The sequence below is a fragment of the Cryphonectria parasitica genome, assembly GCF_011745365.1.
Source record: "Cryphonectria parasitica EP155 unplaced genomic scaffold M406scaffold_2, whole genome shotgun sequence".
In the NCBI taxonomy this organism is placed as follows: domain Eukaryota; kingdom Fungi; phylum Ascomycota; class Sordariomycetes; order Diaporthales; family Cryphonectriaceae; genus Cryphonectria; species Cryphonectria parasitica.
Window position 1 is genome coordinate 2408529 of NW_024468910.1, and position 20191 is coordinate 2428719.

Here is a 20191-nt window from a genome sequence, read left to right on the forward strand (position 1 = left end):
GGTAGTAATTGTACACACATAGGTATATAGATACGTCCACTCATACTGCACCATCCATCAATATCTCGTAACAACCACCTGTATCCCTAGTATTCACGTCTTGCTTGTGTTGTCCTTGCTTCTGCTGCAGAGCTTTGTCGGGAGGAGGTGTAAATCATTACACATACTGCCTCCTACTCTGAATTGGCAACGAGCCCCCCTTCCGGCCCCTCACCTTCTCGACCGTTGTTGCGCCTTGTGTCCAGAGGGACCCAGCCATCTCCTTCATCATAAGTCACTGGTACTGAAATAATAATTCTCCCACAGATACTCATAATCCTCAAGTATCGTACCCACGAAGCCCGGCACGCGCCTCCTGACACCGCCCACCACGCCCTTGACGAGGTGCTCGTACGCGGCGCCGCGCATCAACCACCACCACATGGTCCGGCCGCGTCTGGCCCACTCCTCCTTCTCGAGGGCGGGCATGTTTCGGGGACTTCCGTCGCGGGCGCGGAGAGCGAGCTGGCGCGCAGCGAGCTGCACGGACAGGCCAACGAGCCAAGGGGTCCACGAGGCGCGCCGTCTGGACGGGTCGGTGCGGGCGAGGGCGAGGGCGTAGACGAGCGGGGCCAGGATGTAGAGGACCTCGGCGGTGGACGCAGACCCGCGGAGGGTGTGCAGGAGCTTGGTGGCCGGCTTGATGTCGTCGGCCGTGAGGACGCGGGCCAGGAGGTACGAGGAGATGTCGCCGCGCGCAGGTAGGGACGGGAGCGTGAGGCCCGTCCTGGGCATGGACCATTCCTTTCGAGGGTTATGGGGTTGTCGGGCATCATCCACCACAGAATGGGGAGGCGGCGCATGACCGTTGGGCTGGGCCTGTATACCGTTGGCATTTCCATTCGCCTTGGCATTTCCATTCGCCTTGCCGTTCTCTGCGGCGTGCTCCTCCTCCTTGTCCTTCTCGTCGTCCTCCTCTCCCATCAGCTCCGCCAGCGCCTTGCCGTCGTCTTCTTCTGCCTCTTCCTCCATGTCGGGCACTCTCTCCCTCTCGGGTAGTGCAGGCGTCACCAGCGGGCGGGACCGTGTAATCTTCAGCAGGAGCAGCCTGCACAAGGCCTTGATGGCCTCGACCAACACGACGACACGCCAGCGGATGGCTTGCCCGCGGCGCTTGGCCCACATCTCCAGGAGGAGCTCTGTGTACTGCACGACCTGCAAGACGATGGCGACGCGGCGGTAGAGATCCGACTTGGCGGCCCAGAAGCGCGTGTATCGGGCATGGAGCGACCTCGCTAGATTGGACGAGGCGCTGGGCGTGACTGACGCGGACGGCGAAGGGGAGGAGGATGTTGTGGCACGGAAGAGGAGGAGGTCGTGGTAGAGGGAGAGAAGCTGCACGCCCGAGTGGATGCCTTCTGTAGCGAGCTCGGCATCGCGAAAACGACCTAAGAGAGGGAGCGAGAAGGTGGTCAGGTCAAGTCAAGAGTATAATGTTGGATGGTCCATTTGAGAAGACCACAGCAGAGACCTGGAATGAATGCCACTCACCTGGTATGATGTACGTAAGGGAGCGCAGCGCAGACTCCATCTGCGCAACCTGACTTGCATTCTTGGTGACAAAGTCATCGTACCTCGCCAGCCATTTTGGGGGCAGGGAGATGACGCTGCGTAGGTTTGGTGTTGTCAACACTGGTGACCGTCCCGTCTTGTTCTTGTTGTCCGTAGAATCTGCTGGCGACGCCATGTTGGAAGCAGCAGGTTCAGGTCTTTTCAGACATTGGGCGTGAGGTTGAAAGCTGAGCTGCTGGCTAGGTGGTGAGGTGGTTGATTGAACCACCCAGTGCTGGTTTGGTTGGAGAGAACGGAGTGTGTAGCTTAGTTTCTGTTACTTGTCATTCGATTTAGCTTGTGAGAGAGAGTGTACACACTGATCAGCGGCGTCATGGCTCAGCTGAACCTCGGTTGCGGGGGCTTCTCGAGTGTGTTGCATACAGTAACAATCCTATGTGGGGTCTACGCTTACTGTTGTTAGTCCCTCACTACTGGGTCCAGCACAAGGCTTCTCAGCGATTCCAGTGGCTGGCTGGCTACCGCTATTAGAAACTGCATACAGGTGTCGAGGCGCCTTTGTCAAATTGCCATCATCGTCACTGACTTTTCAGTCATATTTTGCATTCTTCATGAGGGAGTGTTGTGCACATTTAATGCCTGAATTATTTGGTTCTACCTGATAAGCTGTTGCACTGACAAGGAGAGTGGTCAGAGGAGTGTGGTTGTCATGAAAAGGACAAATGCTTGGCCTGGGTTCTTTTTCTTACACTGCACACTTCTTTCAGAAAATATATATATATATATTGTTATATTCACATCAATATTCAAATGCACCAGTCTGGTATCTCAGTTATAGTTGTAATGGGCGATATGACCTTTCAAGTTGCAAGAAAACCACAACCTGTATGTGACACCTCGACAATGACAACGACAGAGCTCATAACGACCACCTGGGTAGATCCCTTGTGTTCCCAGGCCCACTCATCCGCCCGAATACTCATATGTCTGTTATAGCTCCAACAACTTTTGGCAGGGTAGCCGATTTCCTTCTCTAACCTGGGACACAACACCGGAAGCTGCATTATCCATGATCTCGACTTGTCTGCTGTACTACTGAGGAAGCGCTTGGAGGCCAGCCCGGACACACCACTCTGATCAAAGCGGCGTCAGTGGTCTTAATGTTGATATCTTAGACTTTGCCTATAAATAGGGCTGCTGAGTTGGTGGTCATGGTGGTATGCCCAGAGGCGAACTCATGTGTGATGTAGATTGACTCGCCTTGCCAATGCACTGCTGTATCCAAGCTGGGATCATCAGGTGGTCGAGCAACTGTCTGAATTACTCATCGCAGCAGCAATCACTGTTTGAGTTGAGATCCTCGACACTATCATCTGCCCATCATCCTCTCTTGTCACCACGATGTTCACACTTTATGGGCCAACATTGCGAGGGAAGCACATTGGGAAAGAATAGAATGATCAGGGTATAAAATTGCACAAACTCGCTCTCCCTTTGAGTGATTGCTAACCAATGGCTACATCATGCATCGTGTAATTCAAGGTTCTTTTTGGGGTATTGCCGCTGTATCTTATATCTTGAAAATCAACTGTTGTCCCCCTTCATGTCCGGAATCAGAAGAGCGAAGGAACTGAAAAAAAGGCCGGAGGAAAAAGGGGTGGGGGTATTCAAAAAGTACTACCTCACTCCTTGCACTCATCATGTTCATCTCATCCTTCTCATATCTTCTCCCCCACTTCATGAGATCATATCATCTCATTTTCGTCCTCCTCCTTCTTTATTTTCATTGAGAAGGCTCCGTGGTGTAAGTCGCCACGCCAGGTTTGAACTCGTCACTGACTTCCAGCTGCTCATCTGTTATCAGGGGTTCGTTCGCAACAGAGCCCTCTACCGAGGTAGACGCGGTGCTCGCATGCGGGCCATGGCTTACAACTCGGTGGTGTTCAGTAGATGTGGCTTGGTCGCCCTCTCCACTGACTGCTGCCGGAGTGGCGGTATCCTCGCTGTCGTCGAGACGACGAGGGACAATCGGGGCTTCGGCTGCAGCGCTGTGCTCTTCAGTCAAAAGAGCCTCAGTCTCGTCCTCCTCCTCCTCCTCCTCCTCCTCCTCGGCGGGTTCCTTTGCTCCTTCCCCCTCAATCCCACCTGTCGAGAATGCATGGGAGGAGTCGTGGTCGGCTTCTTGGCTCTGCGCCGACTCCTCGTGGCTATCGACCACCTCATCTCCTGTCTCTTGGTGTTCTTCGCTGATGGTCGGCAGGGATGGGTCCTCCACTGGAACTGGCGGGGGCTCAGTCGGTAGTGTCTGCTGGGCACCTGCTGGAGGTTCCTCGCTGATGGTCGCAAGCGGCTCCACTGGCGACTCCCTCACCGGTGGGAGGACCCCTTCTGCTACAGCTTCACTGGGTGGGGGCGCCGAGACGACGGCCTGCTCAGCTGGCTCCGAGCTTTCCTCCTCTGCCTGCACGGGAACCGGCTGGGACTCATGTCCAGCCGGCTCAGTCCTCTCCTCCTCGACCTGCTCGCCAAAGCCAGTCCCAACCTGCTTGGGGGGTTCATTCTGTACTGTCTCCTGGCTGTCATGGTGGGCGGGATCGTCGACCACTGCCGAATCTGATGTGAGGGCCGGATAACTCGACACTGAGGGTTGTGCTGCTAAAGTCTCCTGAGCTTCAGGCGCTGGCGTGTCCCTGAGACTAGTCTCGCCAATGTGAGCCTCTTCTGCTGGCTCAGGTGTGGGCTCTTGTGCGTCTTCCGCGACGACACTGGCACTGGCAGGCTCTACTTCATTCGTCACGCCCACATCTTCCCTGCTGGGGGGTTCGCCTGTGACGCCCACGGTCTCAGCCAGGGGAGCACTGGTCTCAGCAGCGACCTTTTCAGTCTTGGGCAACCCCCCGGCAGCATCATCAACCACCACCTTCGCAGGCACCTCTTCATTTACTTTTGCTTCGTTCTCCTCGTGGTGAGCAGGAGGAATGGCCAGCAGCTCCTCGTCCGGCTTGGAATAGACGCCGTTGAAGACGGGCAATGTAACGGTGGTCTGCTGTGAAGGAAGGCCCAATAGCGACACATGCGCGCCGACGCCTCCGTCGGTGCCGAGGTCCGGGTTCAGCTTCGGATTTAGGCTCCATGGCCTTGGGTGTTTCTTCGTGGGCCTCACGCTGCCCCTAAAGAACGGGCTCATGATTGTTGCTGTTGGTCTCTCTTTCTTGTTTGAATGTTCTCTTTATTTCTTTTTCCCTCATATGAAGGCCGAGGTTTGGTTTACGCCTGTGTCTTCAATAAGGGTGGCAATAGTGCGTGTACACAGATTTTGTGTGTGAGAAGGAAAAATCAAGTGAGAATTGCTGCCGGATCCGGGGAGGAAGAAGAGTGGATGGGATGGATGGTGGGGGGCTGGGGACATCGATGATATGCGCTTGAGAGACGAGACGGCGACCATCGAAGTGACATGTCTCTCCCTGCTTCTTGTTTGGGGGGGGGGGGGAGCTTTGGGTCTAAGTATGTCAACGTTAGTCGCCGTTACCTGTGCCTTGCTTTTGCTGTTCCCTGCGGGGTTCCGGGACGGATGGATCCGACACAACCAGAGAGAAGAAGAGGTGGACGGAATCTTGTGGCAAAGGCGTCAAGGGCGCCAAAGGCAGGCGTTCATCGGTGTGTGTATAAGCCACTGCAGTAGTACGACGTAGCATTGTAAGTAGCACCGATTGGGGCTCCCTGGCAGGCCTAACTTAATGCAGGTCAAGGCCAGGTTTTTGGTTGATAGGGACGATGGGGTCCGCCAGCCATGGACATTGGAAATTTGGTTGGCGATCCCTCCAAAGATCATGCCATGTTCCTCTCTGCCTATAATGTGCAAAAGATTGGTGCTGCTTTTACTACACAACAGTTGATGACACCCCTGTATTTGTTTATCGACAGCGGCAACTTGATCAATTGGCATGATTCATGACAATGAGCCTGGAGGGGTACTTACTTATACTCATAATTATCTCTCCGACAGACAGACTCGCTGATCAGCTGGTCACGGCTCACTGATGACAGCTTGTTGCTAGCAACAACCTTCTCCTTGATATTCCTTTGCATAAGAGATGATGGCTGTGAGGGTAGTATTTTCAGCAGTCTGCAATGCAATGATACACTGCAGCATAAAAGACAGACCAGGGGCGGACCAGGGCCAGGGCTGTATGGGCGTGTGGGTAGGTATTTTTGAAAAAAGCGCTGCTGTGTCTGTATTACTCCATAATGATTACACCCTTAACCTATCAAAGAATGAGCCAGTGACGCCACAAGATGATGTTCTGGTACAGCGCTCAGCTGGTAGTATCTTGAGTGTGAGCATATTGCTTCGAAAGGAGTCCAAGTAAGCCGATTTTTCTTTTTGTCATGCCTTTACCCTTCCCAAACCTGCCGCCCACCAACAAGAAAAGGGGCCAATGTTCATACCGCTCAGGTTCGTTCACTCGCTGAGAAAGTACAGATATCCGCTGTAATATCCGTCGGCGGTTCCTCGTGGCCGTTGTTCAGCTCGATAATCGACTATCCAGCACCATTTCAAGACCCCAGCCTGTTCAACTGCTGGCTACTCACTTGGCAATAGTCGCACAAGGACCCGGTCCGCCAACGTGGCTTGCGTTATCGCCCTGTTGGCTGAACTGCACGCCCGTGTACCCCAAAGGACAGGCCGTATCATTCCTCGTGCCAGCCCAGCCGTCGATCACAGCACAGGCTGCCACAGTCGACCCCGAGGCTCCAGGTATAAACGACCAGCCATCGCAGCCTTTCCGTGTGTTCTCGTAACAAGCCAGACAGCAGCTCGCCGCATCAGTTGCCCCGGGATACTGGACATCCCAGTTGCCCATAACGCCGGCGATCCCCATCCAGCTCACCTTTGTGACGAAATTAGAGGCTACGCAGCCACTAGGTGTCGCTGTCTGTAAGGCTAGGTTAGTATCATGTTGTTGCTATACAAAGAAAGGGGAGGGGGGAGAGGGGGGCATAGAAAGGAACAGCACCTGCGCAGAAGAAGAGATGAGGGAAGCAGAGGACACAACGGAGGTGGTAAAAGTCCTTGTGTCAGCCAGAGGAGGGGGCGCTGCGATACTCACCGGAGAACTATCGGCCGACGTCGTCGTGCTGCCCAAGGTCGAGGTGACCCGTGTGGACGGGGCTGGGGTGGACGTGGAGCTTTTACTAGGAGAGAAACGCACAGTCAATCACCAGCCTCCGAGGAAACAGAGGTTATTCGTGGGCCAGACAAACACTCACTTCGGGCTGCCTCCACCTGAGCCTTTCTGGCGGTTCATCATTACCACGCCGACGGTGACTCCCGTGAGGACGATGACAACCAGGACCAGACTTGCTATCACCCAGCTCTTATGTCTTGCGATCCAGGATCGATCAGGCTCAGCGTACACAACGGTCGCGCTGCGTCGATCGCCCATATCGGGTTGTATAACCGGACGAACAGACCGGGAGGATGTGTCGTCCGTGCAGTCGACCTGCTCGAGGTTCACAGGCTCTGGTGCGCAGTCATGGTCGACTGCGACCTCGGGCATGGGGTTGATCTGATTCTCGACATACTGCGACCATCGGGCCTCTCGAGGGCCCTGCTGCTGCTGCTCGTGGTCGCCATTGGCTTGCTGCTGGCTGTTTGGGTCGCTGGCCATCTTGGCGATGGGAAACGGAAAAAAGTCGACAACGATGGGTAGTTCGCAGAGGCTTTTTGGAGGGGTAGGCGTGTTTTTCGTCAATGCTGAAGTCGCCGCAGTGACAGCTTCAACAATGTTGACTAACAGTGCGACATCAAGACTATGACAGGTGCAACAGAACGAAAGGGGGATCTGTGTAGGCTCAAAAGCGAGATATGTGAGTACCACCCCTTCCCAGCAAGTACAGTATGAATGCGCGCGGTCTGTGCTGTGAACGACCTACCGTGGCTGTAACAGGCTCGGGCGTATCTTGTACCGCGTCTGCTGTGGCCCTTGCAAGTTTTTTTTCTGGTTACCTCGGTGCTTCGTCAATGAAACGAGTGAAAGGAAGGCAGAGAGACGATGTCTGTGTTATCAATGTTCCGTGGCTTGTGCGAGGGCAAGCAAACAATCGAAACCCTTAATGCGTGTGCGGCCACATGGACAGCCAGTCAAAACGCAAGTATGCAGGCACCCTCAGGCTGACTCACAAATTTTGGCAATGGCTGTCTGTTCTTTTTCCTTTCATGGAAACTCCTTCAAGAAAATCGCGACTTCCACGATTCGCAAAGGACCCTAACAGGGCAGGCATAGACAGTTGCCAGCCGTTCCTGCGCTGCCTCAGTGGAAGGGCGCCAGACCTAAGAGCTCTGGAGGGTTGAGGTAGAGTGCACAGTCAAATGAAGCTTTTCTACGCTGTTTTCAAATGCACTATGGTTCCCAGAATTATCACATGCAGTGACCGCCTGCACTGGGAAGATCCAATTCAGACTCAGGCCCTGGTGAACACCACTGTGGAGAATCACTTCAAGTAACATGACAACAATCATGACCAATCCTCCCCAGAGTAAACCAACCTGGAATGTATTCACAATCAAAGTAAATGAGAAGGACAAGGTTCTCGTAAACAATGTATAGACTGGACTCTGCAGTGATGTTTTTAGCTCATTTCATCATGTGTTTATTTCAGATACTCATGATTCTAATCCCTGTTTGGGTAATTAAGATTGATTGTGTACTGTGGGATTAACCGCCGAATCATGTACGCTCACCAATAAATATGTAGAGGTTATAAAGTCCTGGTGGGCTATTCTGCGCATGTGAAAGTACAGGAGGGGTCTCTTCGATTAGGAATGAGATGACCCGCCTTCCCCTAAGTTCAGCATACTCTCTCAACATCTTCTTAGCACCTTGGCCGAAAGGAGTCTTTCTGAGAAGGTCATTGAATGCTCGGCGTCGGGAAGAACTTGATTCAGTTGCTGTTATAGAGACAGGGAGTCCATCCACAGAATAGTTATCGAAGATCCGCTCCAGTATAGGCAATGTTGCATACTCCATTACTGTATCATACTTGATGACTTTTAGATTGTTAATGCTCTGTCCAGCCTTGTACCTCCAAAAGCTCATGATCATGTCTCGTAGCTTCAAGGCTCTCCCCTGGTCTCGATGGTTCAGTGCTTCATGAACTGTCACTGTGCCACTGTCAATGTCAGCGCCTAGAATGGCAATCAAGGTGCTGAAGGAGAGACCAGGTATGCTTATGTGGCCTCTGGGATTTTCAGAGTTAGTCGGTCGGTACTCGTAACCGAGGTCCTCTACTGGTCGAATGGTCTTGGGCATTTTGGGTTCTCGTGTTGGTGGGATGAGGATGATGAGAGCTGAATGCAGTTATTGTTTGCATTATGTGAAGGTTCTGGAGGAGAGGTTTTATATTCTTCAAGGGCAGAATTACATATATGGCTTCTAAAGTTGACTACTTACTAAATACTCTGGTTGATTCATATTCTCTACCTTCTCAGATGCGCTTATGAAATCACAAGAATTGGATTCCAAATGATATCAAGGAGTCATCGCTCTGCATAGACCTGAATGCACAAGTGCTACTAATCAGAGGAAATTCTTGATGTTGTAATCAGGTCCATGTGTTGCCTTGAGCAGAATGCAGCCTACATGTAGAAGATGCTCGAATAATTTGGTTGTCTAGTGGAGGTTACATGTTCACTTTAAGCTGCAAGTCCTACGCATCCATTCCAAAAGCAGTGCAGCCGAATAGAAGGTAAATCTCGATTTCAGTTTTGGTCTGAATGGAAAGTCAGGAAGAACACAATTAGACTTTGGACAAGTTTCATTACGATATTGGACCTGTCGAAGAAAAGATGTTCTTCAAGAAGATCAATGAACACATGCAGAGAGATTGCACAATATAGCTGGGAATTCAGGTAAAAGCAACAGTATCGAGATTGTTATTTGTTCATTATATTAGCTCGGCTTCTGAAGCATGCTCACATTTCAATGTGACTGGCTGGCAATGCTGCCCAGAGGTTCAAAGTAATGTGACTCCTTTGAGGCTGGTGCCAATCCTGGCTCGATTTACGATCAGATCGAATTATCTAAAGAGAACACGATTGAAATCATAGCTGTATGATAACTAGGCCTGCCTTGCTACTTAATTGAGCATATGGTGTAATTAGGTTCTACTTGAGAGCCACGCAACGTTACAACGACAAGGTCCTGGACACATTCGTAATTAGCTCTTTACAAGATTGCTGCTAGACTACTTGCAGCTTCCACTACGGATGATCAGCAATCCTTGAGTGCATATATAAATGAGCATCAAATGGAAAAGCTGTGTGCAGCAATTCTACGCTGAGAGATCTTGATCATTCATACCTAGATATTGATGCTGAATTTCCATGTTAATGCTGAGTATGCCGTTTTCTGATCCCTCTATTCGCTCTATGTAACTAGCTCGCCCTACTCTCCAAATCAGAAGCTATTTTTCTGGGTCTATCTTATTCCTCATCCCAGAGCTTTGGGTATCAGTTGCTTTGACCTCGAGGGCACCTTTTCTTAATGAGTAAATAAAGTACTTTATGCCTCGGTCCCCCCAATCCTCCTTCATCCTCTTCACCCTTTTCTTTTCCTTTCCTTCTGGTCCCATCATCTGTATCCCAGCTGATAATGAAATTGCTGCACACCAGGGCCAGACATGTAACGCCGCGCGTGTGCACTGCCCCTCTGTCACTGGAGCAATCTCGTCAACTCGGCTTAAGAAGCCCCTGACAGTTGGAAATGCAAACAGAATACGCAGTGAAGGAGATGTGACGAGTGCTTCTAATTCATACCAGCCTTAGCGTGGTGCATATTGGAAGGTAGAGTGAGGCAGCTTCAGCAGAATGCCACTGTAGGGTTTTCTCCGGTTGCAGTCGTCTAGGCTTTCTCTTTCAGACTTCGTTGGTACTAATTATGCTCAAACCAAGCCGGTTCTCAGCGGCGTGTCCTTGAACTTGTGTAATATATATATGGTCTTGCCGTACAGTACATGTAGTCATAGTCGTCAGAGAATTCATTCAATCAGTCATTTTAAAACAACATTGTTTGCAAACACGGCATATTCCTATTGACGTGTCTACTTATCATTATGCCTCTAGATCCCCCCTTTCCTCTCTTTCGAACTCGCAGGCCAGGTGGAGTTCCCATTCAAGTCAAGACTGAGACTATGATTGTGGAAAAGGGACTGGATAAATGAATTGCTATAGCATGAAAGGAAAAGAAAGAAAGAAATGACAAAGAGCTAGATAGCTGGGGCTATTTGACTTGCTGGGAGCTGGCTGGCTAACGGACTGCACCTTGGCTCAGGGCTGGTGACTAACCGGCCCTCGCACATGATATATCATATTCCATGGGTCTCTGCTTGGATCAATTCTTTTTGCTTAGGTTGTGATGTTTATACAAGTTTGATCAGCTTTGATACTTGGAGAGCCCCCCTTCCAAGCATCAGTACGCATCTGTCCAACTGCCACACGCTCCGCGAGGCCAGTTTCCCACCGCACCAGCATCACATTAAGGGCCCTGGGAAGAAATAAACAAGATGGATTCGCCCTCATCGCGAAACTGGCTGAAAGATTCATGTAGCAAAATGTCGCGAAGTCGAGCGAAGTGGGGATTTGTGCCACGTTGTTAATGCCAGTGATAATGCAATAGCAGCGCTTCTGCGATGAAGGGCGAAAAGAATACACTTCAATTGACCCATAGGATATAAATAAGGATAGAAAGCGATATAGCAGCGTGAATGCTCTGAAAATATTTTTCCTCATCATGTCCTGCTTTCCGGCTCCTGCTCTCTCGCCCGGCTGCGGGATCCTGGCTCTTCACCAACTCTGCTGGGAGCTGCGCTGCCTGCTGTGACTCGCGCTGGGAAGGATATATACACCTTGGTTTAAAATACCCTCGTCGAGAGTGTTTTGAGGTTCTTGAGATGGTGGGTCTGGGCTGCCATTCTCAGCAGGCCAAACCTCGACATAGGAGCTTCTGGTGTATAATCAAGGTCACAGCGCCCAAAGGGTCCGTGTCGTCAACGTGTGTTGCAGTCCAATCAGGTGATTATGGCCACTCTGCTTATTTCCCCGAGCCCGAGGCGTGATTGAAATGTCGACATAGTTGGGATGAATTTGTGAGACACTTGACCATGGTAGACGTCTTTGGACGTGCAATCACGCAAGTTTTATCATCGTATAGCAACGTTGACGAAATGGATGAGTCTCTTATGTGGATTGTTACGGCAATCATAGCACAAAGTGGTCGGTGTAATTTACTGCTATGCCCATTTCACCGCCGTTCTCTGGGCGGGGTCTTTCCCTTCGTACCAGCCCCTCGCCAACGGAACCGGGTCATCAATGTCGTGAGTGCAGTCCAGGCCGACAAGACGGAGGCTACACAGCGTGTCAAGCCTCTACCGGCCGGTGCACATGCGGCAGGTCTGTGTTAGTCCTCCGCTCGGCAGCCGAAAGGCGAGTTCAGCTGCACAGCTTCCAAGACTAGGATGGCACGCGCGGTTTGCTGACGGCCACGTGGCGTCCTTTGGCATGGTCGGTTCTCGAAGGAGAGAAGAAAAACTTGACGAGGAGGATGAGCAGTGACAGGCGAGAGCTGAAGCTGGTCCGGTCCGAGACAGAAGGCCCGAAAGAGATGCAGGGTCAAGAGTGGAAGAGGGAAAAAGGAAAAAAGTACTATCACATATAGGGCGTAATCAATGATGACGCTTACGTGACCCGTCAATAGATCTGGCGTAGGCGCATAGGGCGCTGCTCAGGCGCATAGGGCGCTGCTCAGATGGGTTCTTCCGGGAGGCTGAATAGTAACTGGCCACAGGTTGTTGGGAGGGAAAGGGAAGGGAAAAAAAAAAGAAAAAAAAAAGTACAGGCGAAGGAAGCGCTGCTGGGTCCTGGACTCTGTACTATTGACCTGGGGGCTGTATTTTGCAATAAAGCGGGGCGCTTGTCATGAAAATAGAGTTGGCTTTTGGGACCGAGCAGGGACATCAGCGTAGGTGGGTCTTGCCTGTCCAACTGCGCAGGGTATAGAATAGCATGTTCGCGGGTCGAGCAGCGCTGGCACGTGGCTGACATCGAATAATGTCGCAGGAGAGATTGACAGTGGGACTCCCCACACACACCTGCGAGGCCCGTGACAGTGAAGCGGTGCGAAGAACGGAAGATCGCCGTTCGGCTCTGCGAGTAATTGACCAACGGACACAAAGCAGAGGCCCTGTTGCCAGGGCCTGGAGGGATCTAGATGGTGTGGTGACTGAAGGAAATAGAATGTGGACCGTGTACACCGAGGGTCTGACCACCGAAACGCACGCAATCTGTAAGCGAGGCACGGTCTTTTTTCTTACTCCTCCTGCTCCTCTCCACCCTCTCCAACCATTCTCGCGATCCGTTTCGAATCCGCAGAAAGAGGGAAAGAGAGAGAGGGGAGAGGAGGGGAGAGGAGGGGGAGGAGGAACGTGCGGGATTGGCGCGCGGCGCAACTTTCCCAGATGGGTCAATTCGGACCCGGGTGCTACTCTCCAGATGCATAGAGTTGGGCACATATGGGCACTCCCATGTGTTCCTGGCCCGAACCGTACTCTGAATTATTCCCTGTGCTGTATGGGCATCGATTGCCTCCCTCGTCGTGACCCCGGGCAAGAAACCCGATTGCCAGGTCTGACTCGTTTTGGGTTCTCCATGGATCTGTGCGGCGGGGTCCTCGATGACCATATCAGGCAGGAAGCCGTTCTCCGCAAGTACCCTTAATAATGATGATGATGGGCGAAGCGAGACATTCAAGTAAGAGAGGGCGAGAGTTGTTTTCTTTCCTTCGTCGTGTTATGGCCGTGCTCGCTCCCAGCTTACTCCATCACATGCACGCTGCCAAACATAGAAAAGGTAGGCCAATCTGCGCCGCAGGGCGGATTCAAATCCTTGTCTCAAAGAGGATTTAGCAGGATCTCGATGCAAACAGGTATTGAAGAGAAGTCAAGGACCGCCACCCGATGCGATAATACTCTGGCAGTGTCCTCTTCCGACTGCTCAAGCCCTGTTACTATTTGAACGCTGGACAGAGAGGAGAAGAAGAAAAAAAAAAAGAAAAGACTGCCAGGTTCCGCGAGTGACCGAACAGACGACGACGCAGGCGCACACGACGACGGCGGGACGACGGCGAGAAGGACTAGGACGGCACTGTGACACCATGTCAGTCCCAGGCTGGCTGAAGGTGTGGTACAAGAAGCCGGAATGGCGCGACATCAACGATTACACCCGCATGGTGAATGACGAGAGCCTGATACCGAGACATAGGCCCAGGAGCCCGACACCAGCTTTTGCCTCGATCCCGAGCCGATTATCATTAGACAGAGTGTTGGAGAACAAGACGTGCAGCCCCATGTCGCTGCATGACTTTTATCTGTATCTCAAGCACATTGAGCACTCGTCCGAGAACCTCGAATTTTACCTGTGGTGAGTGAGGTTCTCTCCAAGCACCAGCCCTGCGCGCGAAACATCTTGGGGGCGGGGTGACGGCCGGCCAAAAGAAGACCTGCAGCTGACCGCATGTATCTGCAGGTACAAGAGTTATGATGCAAATTATCCAGGCGTGTTGAGGGATAGAATATCGACCGATGTGAAACGACCCCCAAGGGCTCACTCGGCCGAGACCGACCTCTCGAGTGTTGTCTCCATCTACAGAAGTGAGTAGCGGTCCATCCTCGTATAAACCTTTCCTGCGTCGCGAAGTTGAATACTGACGTCGTTTCTTTCTTTTCTCTCTTTCTCCCCTTCTGTAGGCAAGGAAGCGTCAAGATCAAGAATAGATCTAGAGAGGAGAATAGCACACCTCGAGTCGCCCTGCATCCAGGCAGCCAAGGACAGGTCGATATGGAGCATGTTCGTGCCGTACTGGCTCCGGAGACAGAACCACGCAGACTGTGCAGATGGATTCTGTCGCCTAGAGGCCATCAACGAGAGCGGAGATATAGAGCGGAACGCTCCGTCGCCAGACCCGTCGCCGGTGTTTGGTAGGCCCTCCAGCAGCAAGTCGTCGATCAAAGAGAACCGCGCCGAGCTCGACTCGGCCATCGCCACGTTTCTGGTCCCGGGGGGCGAGAAGGAGCTCAACATCTCGCACGTCCTGCGCCAGCGCGTGCTGCAGCAGCTCGAGCAGTCGTCGGACCCGCGCCACCTCAGACCGGTGGCAGACCACATTTACGAGGTGATGAAGAACTGCTCGCACCGGAACTTTGTGAACGTGGGCGTGTCGACAGGGACGTACGAGACCATCTGCGTGGGCAATCTGATCGGGATCCTCTTCATCATCGCAGGGCTGCTGGTGGTCCTGCTCCAGGCCTTCCACCCGTACCGCGGCGCGCACACGCGGTGGACCTGTTTTTATGTATTTCCGCTGTGGCAGATGGGCGTGACCTTGTTGCTGGTCGGGACGCAGGGTATGTGCATGGTGATGTTGTCCATGTCCAAGAGGCAGGCCCTTCCCTGGGAAAGGTTTGACGACGGCGCGTCGGTCGTGGCGGACTCGTCAGGGCCCCAGGGCTGGCTGGGCAAGTATAGGAAGTTTATGGACAAGACGGTAGCGCACGACCGCAAGTTCAAGGTGGAGGACAAGCACTTGAGGAGGCTGCAGAGGATGATCCTGTTCCAGTGTGGAACTGCCGGTGTGATCGCCGGCCTGCTGGGAGTCCTGCTCTTTATCTTCTTGCCCATCTGGAAGGAGACGTACCATCATCATCATTGAGCTGGATGAAACTGGATGACCAAGACAAGAACCAAAGAGTCTTGTGTGTGCTTGTGTGTACGATGAGATGAGTGACGTCTCAAACGGTGGTTCTGGCCGGGTTCTATTCTGTTTTCTTAATCTTTTCTTTTCTCTTTTTTGTTTCCTTCTGGGATTGGGATCTTGTCAGCTATATATACCCTTGCATAAGTATCTTAGTATTGTAAAACAATGGAAATACTCCATGAACGTTGTACATATATATATTGGTTCGAATACATATCAAGTAAGCTCAGACTCTGTGCTTGGACTTGTATCTCTGCGGAGAATGTTTGGGGGGGGGGGGCATCTTTCTTTGTAGATGACTAGGTTTCTGCCTGTGATGCTGCATCGATATAGAGGCAGAAAGGAAAGGTACTTCTTGTGAAACCCTGAAACTTTTGAACAGAGAGAGAGAATCCTCACCAGCCTCAAGCATTGCAGAGAACTTACTGACTGACTTCATGCTTGGATTGAAAGTTGCTTTTGGGTTTGAAACACCGTAAAAGGAAGAACGTCAAATGAAGAAAAAGGACCTAGATAAGTACTTGGTTGTACTGTAAATGCTGGGCGGCCAATCATAATGAGGCACGATGTTAGTGTGGAGAAAGCAAGGATAGGATGGCCCTGCCACTAGGAGAAAGGATTAAAAAAAAAAAAGTTTCCACGCCCTGCGGCCAGCCTCAATACCAGAGCTCCCCTCTCCTCCACGTCGTCTCAACACCCGTTCACCCGTTCGTACGATCGTCAAATAACTTGTTGTTATTGTCGGCCCACACAAGACAATATGACGACCGCAACAGTGGTCCCCCGTTCCTTGCCCGCCCTCCCCGAGGGCTGGTCCGCTGACAAGGACTTTAAGATCGTCGGCAAGGTCAGCGCCTCTACTGAGCGCACCATCGAGCCTGTCGGCCCTCACTTCCTCGCCCACGCCCGTCGTGCCCGTCACAAGCGCACCTTCTCCGAGGATGACCGCATACAGGCACAGGAGAAGGCTAAGAAGGTCGAGGATGAGGATGACGGCGAGATCAGCGAGCCTGAGGACCCCATGATGCTGCAGCGCGAAGCCAAGGATTGGAAGGTATTTGATTATTTTTACCCTCTCGTTTTCCTTGTGTCCCCAATACTTGATGGCTGAGAACCAACCCCATTGAAATAGGAGCAAGATCATTACGCCGTGCTCGGCCTTTCCAAGTATCGCTTCAAGGCCACCGAGGATCAGATCAAGCGCGCCCACCGCAAGAAGGTTCTCAAGCACCACCCGGATAAGAAGGCAGCGACGGGCCGCGCCGAGGACGATAACTTCTTCAAGTGCATCCAGAAGGCCACCGAGGTCCTGCTTGACCCTGTCAAGCGCCGTCAGTTCGACAGTGTCGACGAAGCCGCCGACGTCGAGCCGCCCACCAAGAAGCAGCTGCAGAACCCCAAGGCCGACTTCTACAAGCTGTGGGGCAAGGTCTTCAAGGCCGAGGGCCGCTTCTCCAAGAACCACCCCGTGCCCGCCTTTGGCGATGCCAATGCCACGTACGAGGATGTGGACACCTTCTACAACTTCTGGTACAACTTCGACAGCTGGCGCACCTTTGAGTACCTGGACGAGGACGTTCCCGACGACAACGAGAACCGCGACCAGAAGCGCCACATGGAGCGCAAGAACGCCAACGCCCGCAAGAAGAAGAAGGCCGAGGACAACGCCCGCCTCCGCAAACTCGTCGACGACTGCATGGCTGGCGACGAGCGCATCCGCCGGTTCAAGAAGGAGCAGAACGCCGCCAAGAACAAGAAGAAGATCGAGAGGGAAGCCGCTGAGAAGGCTGCCGCCGAGGAGGCGCGCCTGAAGAAGGAGGCCGAAGAGAAGGCTGCCAAGGAGGCCGAGGACAAGGCCAAGCTCGACCGTGAGGCCAACAAGAAGGCCAAGGAGGCGGCCAAGAACGCCGTCAAGAAGAACAAGCGCGTGCTGAAGGGCAGCGTCAAGGACGCCAACTACTTCGCGTCCGGGGATGCCAGTGCCGCGCAGATCGATGCTGTGCTAGGCGATGTCGAGCTCGTCCAGGGCAAGATCGACCCTGACGAGATCGCTGCGCTCGCTGGCAAGCTCAACGGCCTCAAGGTCGCGGATGAGATCAAGGGTGTCTGGAAGGACGAGGTCGCCCGCCTGGTCGGTGCTGGCAAGCTCAAGGAGGGTGATGCCAAGACTCTTTCCGCTTAGATATCAGGACTGATCGAAGGCGTTCTGCATATACATACAGGGGGCCAACCATTCGGCAGGAGTTTCACTAGACGTAGAAAAGAGTCATAGAGAATTGATGTTGTCTATCTTCATTATTTAGACCCTTGGAGATGACTGTTGGAACCAATTGACTATCCTCATTTGTTTAGGGATTTTGACTACCATTTCGTAAGAGCAAGTGTTAAGTAGCTACTTGAGGTGTTTTTGCTGAGCTTCTCTGCCTGAACGACAGGTTTCCTATATCTACAGTGTATTTCACAAGAGTATAGGGGCAAGTGAAACTTCTGAGAAAAAGTGTGATATCCGCATTTCTCGAGCAGCATATTCTTCCCACAGAACACGCACGTTCTATTCTCTATGCAGACCGTCCCGCACGTTCTAAAGGAGAGGTATGGGGCAGTGACTGAATGCACCAACACAAGGGTTTATTAAAAGTACAATTGATTTTTCCTATTCAGTCACTTCCTGAAGTCTATGCCAACTAACCAATGACAAGGAGGAGGGCCGCCGATCCGTTATTTCACGACTGACATCACACCTTTTTTTTTTGAAGTAGGTCTGGATATCAATCAACTTTGCCCTCCGCTCGGGTTATCCTGCTCCGTTCGCAACGGTATGCTGTGCAGTCGGCACGACTGGCCAACAAACCGCCTCAAATCCGTCGTCCTTCTGTTGTCGACCCCGGCCGATCGATGCTCATCCCTTACAGGAGCTTCAGCAGCTTGGCAGCGTGCTGCTCGATGAGAGGCTCAGTAGGGAAGCTCATCTCCTCCAGCTTCTGAGCATAGGGCGTGGGGACCTCAGCGCCTGTGACACGCTGGGCAGGGGCATCAAGGTAGTCAAAGGCATACTCCATGGCGAGGGCCAGGATCTCCGCAGACACGCCGAAGGCGGGGTAGCCGCTCTCGACGACCATGAGACGGTGTGTCTTCTTGACAGACTTGATGATGGCCTCGAGGTCGAGGGGCTTGATGGAGCGCAGGTTGATGACCTCAGCCTCGACGCCGTACTTCTTCTTCAGGCCCTCGGCGGCGACGAGAGACTGGCCAACGCACCGCGACACAGTGACGATGGTCAGGTCCTTGCCGGCGCGCTCGATCTTGGCCTTGCCGATTGGCAGCACAAAGTCGTCCTTCTGCGCGGCCTCAGACATGGGGAAAGACTGTCCGTACATGAGCTCGTTCTCCAGCACAACGACCGGGTTGGGGTCGCGGATGGCGGCCTTCAGCAGGCCCTTGGCATCCTCGGCTGACCATGGCGAGACGACCTTGAGACCCGGAATGCTGCCGTACCAGGCGCTGAAGTCCTGCGAGTGCTGGGCGGCCACGCCGGAGGCGAAACCGTTGGGACCACGAAAGGTGATGTTGCAGGGCTGGATGCCGCCGGACATGTAAAGAGTCTTGGCTGCTGAGTTGATGATCTGGTCGATGGCCTGCATGGCGAAGTTGAAGGTCATGAACTCGCACTAGATTTGGGAGAGAAGATCGCGGCGGGTCAGCAAGTTTGCTCTCATCTTGAATTCTTGGAGGTTTAAAAAAAAAAAAAAAAGAGAGGAAAAAGGCCACCAAAATTCAAAGGAACGAAAGTCCCTCCGAGTTTCTGTTCCTCTCCTTGCCTCTCCTTGTCCCCCTTCTCCTCTCTTGAACTGAGATTCCCCCGGGAGGGCTGTCTGCTACTCACCACAGGATGCAGGCCACTCAGCGCGGCACCAACGGCCAAACCACAAAAGCCCGACTCGGTGATGGGGGTGTCAATGACTCTGCGGTCGCCGAAGCGGTCCAGGAGGCCCTTGGTCACCTTGTAGGCACCATTGTACTGAGCAACCTCCTCACCAAGGATAAAGATCTTCTCGTTGGCCTCGAGCTCCTCGGCCAGCGCCTCGTTCAGCGCATCGCGGACGGTGTACTCCTTGGTGCCGGAGGAGGCGTACGTCCGAGTCTGAAGCAGGGTGGAGGTGGCGGGGCGGAGGGATTTTGGTGATATCGAGGATGCGGTAGACAGGAACGAAGAGCAGGAGGTACGGGGGCTTGCGACGCGGGCGTTGACAGCCAAGCGGCTGGCGGATCGGAGGAATCGGGACATTGCTGTAGAGAGGAACTGGTTGTGATGGAGATGATGAATGCAGAAGAAGAGGCGGAACCAAGACAGGCCGGCAGCACCACTGAAGAAGATCCGTCACCCAAGGAGACTAATTGGGGACGGCTGTGTTGTGGTGGCGGTGATGATGATGGTGTTGGGGTAGTCTTGGTCGAGGTGGAAAGGATGCGATATCGCCAACTCCTGCGCAAGGGCAAACGATATCGCCGGAGGGAATTTTTTCGCTGATGGCCTTCAGGGCCGCCCCAAAGCTCCGAACCAATCTGCGGTAGTGCGTGGGACCCCTGCAAGCTCAGCATCAGCATGCTGCCAGCAGGCTAAATTTCTGTTGGGCTGCGGCGGGATCCACTGGAGCTACGGTCACCGAACGGCTAACAACCAACAATAACTGTTAAATGCCTCCAGCCAAAGAAAAAAGCCACGCAGCCCCGCTGTCCACCACCAAAAGTCATATGCGATACATAATCGACATCTCAAGGAATTATTGGTCTGTGCATAAACGACGACTTCTCTTGACTTCTGCCTGTCTGCT

General features: G+C 52.9%; 6 protein-coding genes across 6 annotated transcripts; 2 read left to right on the forward strand and 4 right to left on the reverse strand.

Annotated features, from left to right (window-relative positions):
- Positions 1-267: 267 nt before the first annotated feature.
- M406DRAFT_250923 (peroxisome membrane protein) lies at positions 268-1726 on the reverse strand (the record flags this gene model as incomplete). Its single annotated transcript, XM_040916729.1, has 3 exons — positions 268-858; positions 1021-1427; positions 1531-1726. 3 exons carry the CDS (start codon positions 1724-1726, stop codon positions 268-270), a joined length of 1194 nt encoding a protein of 397 aa, XP_040779559.1.
- A 1357-nt stretch (positions 1727-3083) lies between these two features.
- M406DRAFT_107490 (uncharacterized protein) lies at positions 3084-4857 on the reverse strand. Its single transcript, XM_040915248.1, has one exon. The coding sequence runs from the start codon at positions 4736-4738 to the stop codon at positions 3335-3337; it is 1404 nt and encodes a 467-aa protein (XP_040779560.1). The 5' UTR covers positions 4739-4857; the 3' UTR covers positions 3084-3334.
- A 428-nt stretch (positions 4858-5285) lies between these two features.
- On the reverse strand, positions 5286-8864 carry M406DRAFT_71588 (uncharacterized protein; the record flags this gene model as incomplete). The annotated part of the gene is made up of 10 exons (XM_040925481.1): positions 5286-5400; positions 5531-5652; positions 5716-5737; positions 6145-6488; positions 6663-6747; positions 6823-7365; positions 7489-7611; positions 7736-7892; positions 8102-8170; positions 8297-8864. 10 exons carry the CDS (start codon positions 8862-8864, stop codon positions 5286-5288), a joined length of 2148 nt encoding a protein of 715 aa, XP_040779561.1.
- A 4896-nt stretch (positions 8865-13760) lies between these two features.
- M406DRAFT_327028 (uncharacterized protein) lies at positions 13761-15314 on the forward strand (the record flags this gene model as incomplete). The annotated part of the gene is made up of 3 exons (XM_040920160.1): positions 13761-14026; positions 14207-14256; positions 14380-15314. The coding sequence occupies 3 exons, from the start codon at positions 13761-13763 to the stop codon at positions 15312-15314; spliced, it is 1251 nt and encodes a 416-aa protein (XP_040779562.1).
- A 737-nt stretch (positions 15315-16051) lies between these two features.
- On the forward strand, positions 16052-17653 carry M406DRAFT_354939 (DnaJ-domain-containing protein). The gene is made up of 2 exons (XM_040923038.1): positions 16052-16413; positions 16492-17653. The coding sequence occupies exons 1-2, from the start codon at positions 16120-16122 to the stop codon at positions 17539-17541; spliced, it is 1344 nt and encodes a 447-aa protein (XP_040779563.1). The 5' UTR covers positions 16052-16119; the 3' UTR covers positions 17542-17653.
- Positions 17654-18031: 378 nt separating this feature from the next.
- M406DRAFT_107492 (uncharacterized protein) lies at positions 18032-19644 on the reverse strand (the record flags this gene model as incomplete). The annotated part of the gene is made up of 2 exons (XM_040915249.1): positions 18032-19027; positions 19243-19644. The coding sequence occupies 2 exons, from the start codon at positions 19642-19644 to the stop codon at positions 18266-18268; spliced, it is 1164 nt and encodes a 387-aa protein (XP_040779564.1). The 3' UTR covers positions 18032-18265.
- Positions 19645-20191: the final 547 nt, after the last annotated feature.

Coding starts and splice junctions, on each gene's coding strand:
- M406DRAFT_354939 (XM_040923038.1), top strand. CDS start 16,120: ATGACGACCGCAACAGTGGTCCCCCGTTCCTTGCCCGCCCTCCCCGAG. Junction 16,414..16,491: donor GCGAAGCCAAGGATTGGAAG/GTATTTGATTAT, acceptor CCATTGAAATAG/GAGCAAGATCATTACGCCGT.
- M406DRAFT_107490 (XM_040915248.1), bottom strand. CDS start 4,738: ATGAGCCCGTTCTTTAGGGGCAGCGTGAGGCCCACGAAGAAACACCCA.